The sequence below is a fragment of the Grammomys surdaster genome, unplaced genomic scaffold, assembly GCF_004785775.1.
Source record: "Grammomys surdaster isolate TR1022 unplaced genomic scaffold, NIH_TR_1.0 174, whole genome shotgun sequence".
Taxonomy (NCBI): Eukaryota; Metazoa; Chordata; class Mammalia; order Rodentia; family Muridae; genus Grammomys; species Grammomys surdaster.
In genome coordinates, this window is record NW_021604622.1 from 5033245 (window position 1) to 5043591 (window position 10347).

At 41.0% G+C, this 10347-nt stretch overlaps 1 protein-coding gene across 2 annotated transcripts in view; it reads left to right on the forward strand.

The window, feature by feature from the left end:
• The window catches only part of Capsl (calcyphosine like), a 32442-nt gene that overhangs the window by 11899 nt on the left and 10196 nt on the right, over positions 1-10347 (forward strand). For both annotated transcript variants that reach the window (XM_028767633.1, XM_028767634.1), the window contains exon 2: positions 9898-10034. In XM_028767633.1, the coding sequence (XP_028623466.1) occupies positions 9898-10034 (137 nt within the window). The remainder of the gene's footprint in view (positions 1-9897; positions 10035-10347) is intronic.

A 10347-nucleotide genomic window follows, 5' to 3' on the forward strand; every position in this document is an offset into this window, starting at 1 on the left:
CTTCTCCTTCTCCTTCTCCTCCTCCTCCTCCTCCTCCTCCTCCTCCTCCTCCTCCTCCTCCTCCCTCTTCGATCTCCTCTTCCTCTTCTTCCATTAATTTGTTTTAGTTGGGGGCATAATAGGTGTCTTCGCATGCTGGAGGAATACAAACAAACAAACAAATAAATAAAAACACGTACTAGAACTGTCTTTTTTTTTTTTTTGTCCATGTGTGGGTCCCAGGTTGAACTCAGGTTGCCAGTCTTGGTGGCAAGCAGCTTCACCCAAGCAAACTAAAAGAACAACTCTGATTCAGATAGACTGTGAATTATCTGAAAAACATAGTTCAGTTGCTAGCAGGTGACCTTGATATAGTTTATATGCTAAATAATGTTTCCTAATGCTCTTTTTTTTATCTTTTACAAATTGTTTCTTCACAAACCCAACAATAAACACTCCAGGTTTTGTGACATAAAATTTTGGATGCAATTCTTTATCTTTGTATGCACAGCAGGAAGGTAGACACAGGTCCTGTATAAACACATCTGTGCACTGCTTTCCAATAAATCCTTAATTACAGAAGCAGGTGGAGGGGCAGATTTGGTATATGAGCTTTGTATGTTCTTGGGTACAGGCTATTTTTGGTTATGTTTGTATGAACCCAGAGTATCTTGTTATGGGTCGATCAGAAGTTTACCATGACCATGAATACATTTTAACAAATAAAAGGCTTTATCAAATAATGGGCAAGACTTTGGATACTGTCCAGGAAGATGTTAGAAACTCAAGATGCTCAGAGTATGGCCCTGGCATGTTGTTTATAGGGGTTTATAAAGGAAAAAACACACAGACACACAAAGTTACAAGGCTTTTGGGAGTTAAATTAGCTCACATCCTACAGTGCTTAACTTTTACAACAGACATTCTACAGATGCCTCAGTTATCTCCGGCAGACCAACAGTATTTACAATAGCAAAACTAGCAGTTATTTCTGGGGGGGGGGGCATTGTCTTGCAAGAACAATAGAGGTAGTAAAATTTATGACAGTGGGCAGTTTCTTAAGATTAGCTCAACTATTCTGGGGAAGTCATCTTTCTTATATCAGTTCATTGACAGGGTACCTTTCACAAACCATCCGCTTACAAGCTGAAGCAAATTTCTCATGGATTCTTTAAGTACAAATAGTGAACATATTATTCACTATCACAATGTCAGCCTTGAAACCTTTAACAGCATATGGTTTGAAGAAACAGTGGTTGGAAGGTGTGAAGTCATTGCTGTGGTAAATTCTGAATTTAGTCTTCTCCTTGCAGGTTCTCCACATGCCTGTACAAACCTCACATTTCAGACCAGTGGTTCTGACCTTCCTAATGCTGTGACCATTTAATATCGTTTCCCAAGTTGTGGTGACCCTCAACCACAACATTATTTTGTTGCTACTTCATAATTGTAATTTTGCTACTGTTATGAATAGTAATATAAATATCTGCTATACAGGATATCTGATATGTGACCCTCTAGGGGATCATGATCCACAGGTTGAGAACCTCTGTTGTAGTCAGTGTTGAGGAATGAGCTGTTCTAGAGATGCAATAGTCTAACTTTCTCAAATAGCTGCTTCTTCGGCCAGCAATGGCAGAAACTATAGGCTGCCAATTCAATCCCAAGACTCCTTTGTATGAATAGAAACTTGGAGGTCAGGGTTGGGGTGAAGCAATCAGCCCCAAATCAGGATTTTTAGTCTCCTTTGCAGGAGTGACCCATAATATTTCCATAGTAGAAGATGAATGGATTTCTGGAAGGCACTTATGAAGGACCTGGCTTAGATGGGCAGGGTCTCATGATGTTTCCTGATTCTTGGAGTGTGGATGTATTTACCGGTGTTGCTTTGCTATTATGGACTTTTAGAAACTTTGATTATAGAAGTGACTAGTATCTTGGGACTACAGTGACTGGTTGGACTGCTTCCAGACTTTTTTACATTGAAGGAGATCAAAATCTTACTCTCAGCTATGAATAGTGGTTATGCCAGCAATCCATCCAGATATACCAGTCTCACCAGTGTTGTACTAGGACATTAGATCTCTATCTCCTAATAATTTTCCTTTTTCTAGAAGTATCAATTAAAGATACCAAAAAGCTCATAAGTTGTGTGGATGTCTATATATTGAATTTATATAGACAAATGATTCCCAGAGAAACACTGTACAAGATTACACAAGTGACTTAGTGTTTTGGGTGAGTAATGGCTACTTTCAATTTGAAAATGTTGAGAAAAATCTTTGTCCTTGAAGTGTATTAGAAACCACTGCCTGAGATCAAGTCTTCACGGTTCTGGAAAAATATCGCTTGCTTATTCACATTAGCATAGTATTGAAACCAGGGAGCTTGGAAACATTTTATCTTTCCTTTCTCTAGACTTGATTGTTCTGTTTACTGTCTTGCGTACAAATCTGGCTAGATCTATGTTCACCTTGGGTAAAAGCTACATATATTCTCACTTTAAGAGTTTTCATCTGGCAGGCTGATTAGGCTCAGAACAGGCTGCAAGTTATATTCTGACTGAAACCCCAGAGACTCAAAGCCAGTCCAGGAGGAGAGAGAGATGACAGAGGAACAACAATGAAGTTGATCTTAGGCTTCCTCAACACTGCCTAGAAGTCCCAAAGGAGCTCAGTGTGACAGAGTCTGAACGCAATCTCTGTGTTTGACTGAGTCTGGATTTTCACTGTGCATGTAAGTCACAGGAACCCTCAAATGATATGCTGAGCAGATTTCTCTCTCTCCCATGGTCAAAAAATAGTCTTAATGAGGCCAATATGTAACAAGTAACATTCTGTTGGGAGAAGAGGTTTATAATGGAGTGGTACTCCCCTCCCCATCCTACCCCTACTCTAGCCTAATTCTTGGAGAGAGCAGTTTATCCTCATAGTCTGTATAGTTGTTTTACCCAGATCACAATCAATATCTAGAATCAATTAGAATCAATAAATAAAGTCACCATTGGAATAAGTGTTTGCCAGTTATGTCAAGCAAGAATGCTTTGGGTACAAATGTCAGAAGATCTGACCATCAATGGATTAAACACACAATACAAATCATGCAACACCCTGGAATCAGGCAGTTGTGGACATTGGTGAAACATCTCTATGATATTAGTGTTCTAAGGTGTTATGGCTATGAGCCCCTATCTCTACCTTCAAGAACATGTAGAGGCTTCTAAGGTCAGACATCATAATCTAAATCAAGACAGAAGTGAGACAAAACAGAGAGAAGATATATTCCAGACTCTTCCACAGTCTCATTTAGATCTCATTGGCTAGAAATTGTTCCCAAGGCCATCAATTGGAAAATACAGTATATGAGAGTAAGAGGGGCATGGAGTGACAGTGAATCTGTTTCCAGTGTCTACAAAATTGGCTGTAGTTCAAACTGAAGAGTTGACACGTTTCCTAAGAATGCAAAGGTCATTGAATACTTTCTACATTGCTACTCCGTAACACAGACTAGATATTCAATAAGCATGTTGAATGCAGGGTGAAGACCAGGTTGCAACAAGGGAGCTTCATGGGACAAGAGTTAAGGAGATAGATACTCATTATCTCTATCCTTAATGGTAGACAAACGTAGGGTTAATTTTTGTGGGCTTGAAAATAGAATCACTCCTCACATATTGTGTTCCAGGCCCTATGCGCTCCTTAAACGTTGTTCCATGTCCTTGCATTAGGAGTCCTAAGCCCAGTTGAATGAATTAAAAAAAAATGAAGCTATGAAGTAGATATTTTATAATGATAATTGTGCTGGCTAGTTTTGTGTCCAGTTAATACAAGCTGGAGTCCTTTTAGAAGAAGGATGGTCAGTTGAGAAATTGCATTCATTTGATTGGCCTGTGAGCAAGGCCTTAGTGCATTTTCTTGATTTATGATTGATTTGGAAGGGACCAAATTACTGTGGGTAGTGCCACCCTTGGGCTGGTGGTCCTAGGCGCTATATGAAAGTAGGCTGAGCAAGCCATGAGGAGCAAGGAAGCAGTACTACCCTATGTCTTCTGCATGAGTTCTGCCTCCAGGATCCTGCCCTGTTTTAACTTCGTCCCTGACTTCCTTCAGTGCAGGCTGAGCTGTGGATGAAAATAAAATGTTCCCCATTGCTTTGGCCATGGTATTTTCTTACAGTCATAGAGACTTTAAAACAATGAAAACCTAAGAAATAGTTTTCAAATATGTTCCATCACAAACATGAAGAGTAGTACGTAATTTTCACTTCAGCATTAATAGAAAGGATAAATAATAGACTTCTGAAGAATATAGGGTTCATGGCATTGCATTGACAGAACAGAGAGAGTCTCACCAGTCACTATACTTTAGAGCCTTGCTCTTGGCCTCCATCCTCTAGAACTCTAGGATATAAATGTATTCCTTTATAAATTATCCACTCTGTGATATTTTATTAGGAAGAAGTGAAGGAGAAGAGAGAGGAAGAGACCGGCAGCATATTTAAGACTCAGGGGGTCTCCAGTAAACTAAGGCTCTGCTTGCTAGAGTCTTACGGAACATGACCATGACATTTGTTGCTTTCACATCCATTGCAAGTACAGATTTGATTTTTGTTTTTTTTTTAAACATTTTATTGATTCTTCATGAGTGTACATTGCTTTCCTACTCTACTCTTTTCACACAGAGCAATGTTTTAAAGCTGCAAAACTATTAGAGCAGCTCTATGTCTTTTGCTTTTGAAATAGCCTAATGTGATGGAGTGGATGCTTAACAATTACAGAAATGCCTAAAACAGCACTTACAGGGCTGGGCTGATGAGACTGCCACCCAGTAGGGTGGTTTTCTTGTAGTAGACCCTATGTCTACAGGGTCTCAGGACACTAGGCACTAGGGGACAAAGGAAGACTGGCAGAAACCAAATGACCAGGCCCATCACTGTGGTACACACCCCTGTTAGCCAGGAGAGCAGGCATTTCCGTCCTCAGAGTATATTCCTGGTCCCACCCCTGCGTGTCCTCTTCTCGGTTATAAGTCTGTCTTCTACCTTCTGCATCTTCACAGATTGACTCCTTCCTCTCAATTTTATTTGAGCAGGCCAACCCTGCTTCACTTCCCTTGACCTCTTGTTAGGGAAACCAAGGGCAGGGTTTCATTTTTGAGAATACAGAAAGACATCTTTTTGGAGTTAGTAATAAACTGGATGTGGAAGAATTTGGTGTTTTGTGATGTGTAGGTAAATATACTAGAGAGAGGTCTACAGTCACTGCATCTACTAGTGTGTTTATAGGTTCTTTGTAGAGGAGGAGAGAAGGAGAGAGGAATGCCAAGGACCAGCCTAGGCTTGGAGAAGGGCTCTGAGGAAGGGGTGTTTGAGAAATGCGAAACAAACTACCAGAAGTCAAACTGTGGGTCGAAGCTCACAGCCTATGCTCTGCTAGCGATGGCTTTCCAGCTTGCTTTCTCTCTGTTTTGTAGACAGCATTCTATGTTCTGCTTGAGACAGTTCTCTCTTGAAATTCTAAGAACAATTTCTCTGGATAGCTCATCTGTTGCAGCTCAGAAGCCCAGTCTCTTATTTTACGTATCTCTCCTGTCATTTACTTCAGGGTCCTCATTGATTATTCTATGAATCAGCATTCTGTGATCCAGCCCCTTCATTCTTAGCAGACTGCAAGCACTTTTTTTTAATACATTGCAAAAGAATTGAGAGAGCTGCCTGCTTTTGTAAACTTAGCTGGGTGGGACCTGGTCCTGAAATTACCGTCTACTATACCTGAGCCTAAATTAACTCTGTTCCAAGCTGACCTTAAACTCAGGAATCTGCCTGCATTTGTATCTGCCTGACTTTGTATCATTCTGACAAGCTGGTTCATAGTGTAGCTGCCCTGTTCCCTTAGATCTGTGAAGCTCTTGATATAGTGTAGATTGCATCCTTATATTTTTGTATAATTGAGAAGGTCCCAGCATTTACAATTTTACATTAGCCACACCTTCGTCTCCTGGACTCATACTATCTCTAATTACCATGAAGTCATTAACATGGGATCATATTCCCTGGAGGGATGTGAAAATATGCACAGTAGTATACAAACAAGCCTTGTGCTCTTGGCAGTCATCAATACCTGTGGAGACCCTAGTCTACTGGCCCTGTCTCTGGGGCAGGAACAATGTCATTCTGTCCTCACTAAAGGGAGGGAGAGGGGAGGGAGGGAGGGATAATTCAGTTTGCAGCCACCAGGTAGCGATAAAGGCAACCCAATGGAGCGGAGAAGTACAGGTGGGGCCTTAGTGAATCTTTATTTCCTATGGGTCAGCCTAAACAGAACCTTTAAGAAGAAAGTAAGTTAGGAAGAAGGAAGGAAGGAAGAAAGGAAGATGAATGCAGAACAGACTTGATCAATATGTGTGAGAACAGTTTGAAGAAGAAAGACTAATAAAAATCATGAACTTTAAAAAAAAGAATCTAAGGTTATAGAAAAGGTCACATGTCTGTTTTCATAAGAAGGAAAATAGTAAAGATAAAAGAAAGACACACTTGTCTCTGTCTCATCTATCATCTATCTATCTATCTATCTATCTATCTATCTATCTATCTATCTATCCATCCATTTATCCATTTGTCTATCTCTCTGTATGTTTAAAAACTTTCTTATGATACATATCACTCTTTTCTCTTTTCACACATTGGTCAAAATAAATTTATCTTTATTGTGAAAAAAAAGGAAAAAGAAATGTTCTCAGAAGCAGATCTCTGTGTTTTCAGCTTTCCACATCCCATCTGACAAGATTGCTGGATGTCGAGGCCGAGAACTCTGTCAGGGGCAGTCAGCTGTTCAAAAGAGTGGTGGGGTGAGCCAGCCTGCTCCAGATCAGTGGACCAGTCTCTTTTGAGGCTGGCTACTCCACTCAACCTCTGTCCCAGATCTCCCAGTCACTGCCTTCTGCTGTTCTGGGGATGTCTCCTTCACTTGCTATTGTGGGTGTGGCTGAGTGTGGGGAGGGAGAAGCAGAGGGAACCAACAGCGTTGGAGCCCTAGTCCTCCTTTCCCCTCAAAACCCAAGTTCAGTCACCTGCAATTTTAAATGCATCTATTACTGTCCAAAGGGTCCAGTCAGCATACCGGATGCACCAGGTTCATCCTGGCCATGTAGCCCATCTTCTGTACCTTCTCTTCACTGTACCCGCCGGGCTTTCTACATCATGGTTCGTTCCTTTTTGTAAGCACTGTGGTCCACCTTCATCCCTCAGTCTCGTTCTAAGCTCTTCTTGATTGGATGTCAGTTACCTAACTGGTTTTACTCTTTCCCATATCCTTCTTTCCAACACTTCCTTTCCATCTCCACCAGCCTTCCATGGTTCAGCAGTTAAGACCACTTGCTGCACTTCCAGAAGACCCAAGTTCAGATCTCACCACTCATATTAGACAGCTCACACCTGCCCATAACCAGATTCATAGCATCCAGCTCTCTGTTCTGTCCTCCTTGATTACCCTTACACATGTGACATCCATGTACATAGACACACATATACAAAGGAAATAAAAATAAAAATTGGTCTACTTCTATTATTTACTCATCTTCTTTGGCCAAAGCGTGTATATGACAGTTGTCTAAAATATATAGTGCTCTGCTTGTCAGACCCTCACAGTTCTAGCCTTGAAAATTTTTGCCTTCCATTATGAGTAAAATGTAGGCATCATTTCCTTTCTGATGTGTCAGAAAGTCACCATGCTGAGCTGTGATAGCCACACCCTTCTTGTTGACATGAACTGTAGCTCAGTAATGGTCCTAGATGGGGATTCCAGGCTCTGCAGGCTATCTGTGTCCTCTGTTGCTACAAACCCAGCAAAATGGGCAGAGGTAATGAATCTCTCAGGCATTTGTTGAAGGAATGGACTGAACTGTACCTCTAATAAGGGAACTGTACATATGATGAGCCAACACATGGTGGTGCTGTGGGCACATGCTTCAGCAAGGACCCCCTTTTAGGCCAAGTCCAACCTGACAAATTATATTGTGCTCAAAGAGTCAGAAGGGATCTTTTGGATTCAGAAACACTTTAACGGGGGCTATGATGTCAGTGACAGCATGATATCCAAAGGCTGCATGTGTCATTGAAACCTCGGATCTCTTATGTGTTGCCCTTTTTTATCAGAAATACTACTCTATCCTGTCTTCCTCTCAAACCCCAGGTCCTGAAAACATTTTTTTGTCCTGTTCTGGTTTAATATTAGACCTCAAATTAAGAGACTATGCTATTCAAGAGCTTGGTTCTTTCAGGTACCCCTCCTACCTTCTGTCCTGACATGGTACATTGAAAAAAGGATACAACGTAGTAGATATTGGCTGTTTGTTGATAAGTTGAGGGACTAACTTGTAGAGAAGGATGCTTAATATGGGCATTTCAAACACATGCTTGGCTGTAATTTACCTCCTGAATTTATTAAGTCATACTCAGAAATATCAGCCTACATCAGCCTTGGTAGAACCAGCCTCAGAAGGCAGAAGTGGGTAGAGTCCCAATTCCCAGTATCTGGTCTTCCCAAACTTTGTTTTTATTTTGCATAAGAAAATGCCAACAAAATCCACTTTGAATTTCTTGCATATTGTTACATATGATGGAAGAGAAAGAGTCCTACTAGGATTCAAAAGCCCAATGTCTACTCTTTGAGGGGACTTGCAGGAAAGTTATTTTACAATCTATACTTTGGATCCTGCTCTGGTTTTAATGTGCACTCACCATTCATGTATTAGAAGCTTAATTCTAAAGGTCATATGCTAATGGCACTTTCTAGTAGGACCTCTAAGATAAAATTAAACTTAAAGGAAGTCCACAAGTGGGGTCTCCATGATGGCTATAGTATGGCTTGACAAATGAAAAATGGGCCCTGAGCTAGCATGCTTCTGCTATGGTATGTGATGCCTTCTGTGTCATGATGAAGTAAGCAGTCACTCATCAGATGCTGAGTAGATCCTGGTCTCTGTACTCTCTGGTCTCTACTGTCATAAGCAGTAGACAATGGAGACTTTGCTAAACTCATATTCACCAGGAATGGGTTTAAAGAGGCAAGGCCAGAGCCCAGGTCTCTAGGCTTTTGGTCTTGGGCTTTTTTCATGGAAGTAAACGCTCTGGAAACTAAGTGTGGGCTGCCTAGGTTACCTTCTTCTATTTCTGAATATTTATTACACAAATACAAACAAATAGACAAGTTGTATGTGTGTGTGTGTGTGTGTGTGTGTATGAGAGAGAGAGAGAGAGAGAGAGAGAGAGAGAATTGATTTGAGAATATTAACCTACTAAAGGGAGTCTATGAGTTGCTGTTAAGCCTCACTAACCCTCATATTGAGAAGTTCAGTGAAAACAGAAGCAACAGAAATTAGCATTTAATCTAAGTTGGAGAACATTAAACGGAGAGTCAAAGGCATATGGGACATTGTAAATAAAAAGAATATATAACACAATTTCTTCAAACAAGGGAATGCTAAGAAATTCACTATTGGTCCAGGATAAATGGCTTCTGGTCCTTCCATGAATACACATATCTGATTTGTTTAAATGTAGTATCATTAGCAGCCTTTGAACTCTTTCTTATGCTCCTTTACCTGAACCCTTTCCCTTCTCTCTGAGGACTTGTTTGTATGGTGGGAGGAAGGCTTTGGAAGGATCAAAGCATATCTGGAAATGGCTGTGTATTTACTTATTGTCCACAGTGAAGGAAGCAGGTGTCCTTGAAACTTAATAAGTTGCAAAAATGCCACATGCATAATAGGCATAGTCAAAAATGACAAATTCTGGGACATTTGAGACTAGACCCTGGAGGTGTGTAGGCAGAAAGCTGTAAGTTTCCTTTTGTCAACTGCCTAGCCAAAAGTAGGCAGTAGGAGGTAAACTCCATTAACATGCTTTGGATTCTCCTCTCAGATGGCAGGGACAGCACGCCATGACCGAGAGATGGCAATCCAATCCAAGAAAAAGCTCTCCACAGCCACTGATCCAATTGAAAGACTGCGATTGCAATGCCTGGCCAGGGGTTCTGCAGGCATCAAAGGACTTGGCAGGTAGGATGGTGTCTTAGTTATATATTTCTATTGCAGTAACAAAACATTATGTAAGTAACATTTGTTATTTAGGCAATGTATGCAAGAAAATATTTAGTTTGGGACTCATGGTTCTAGAAGGTTAGTGTCAATGACCATCAGAGCAGGGAACACGGCAACAGACAAGCAGGTATGGCACTAGAGTAGTAGCTGGGAACTCACACCTTGACCCACAAACAGGAAGGAGGAAAGGAAGAGAGAGAGAGAGAGAGAGAGAGAGAGAGAGACAGAGAGAGAGACAGAGAGAGAGAGAGAGAGAGAGAGAGAGAGAGAG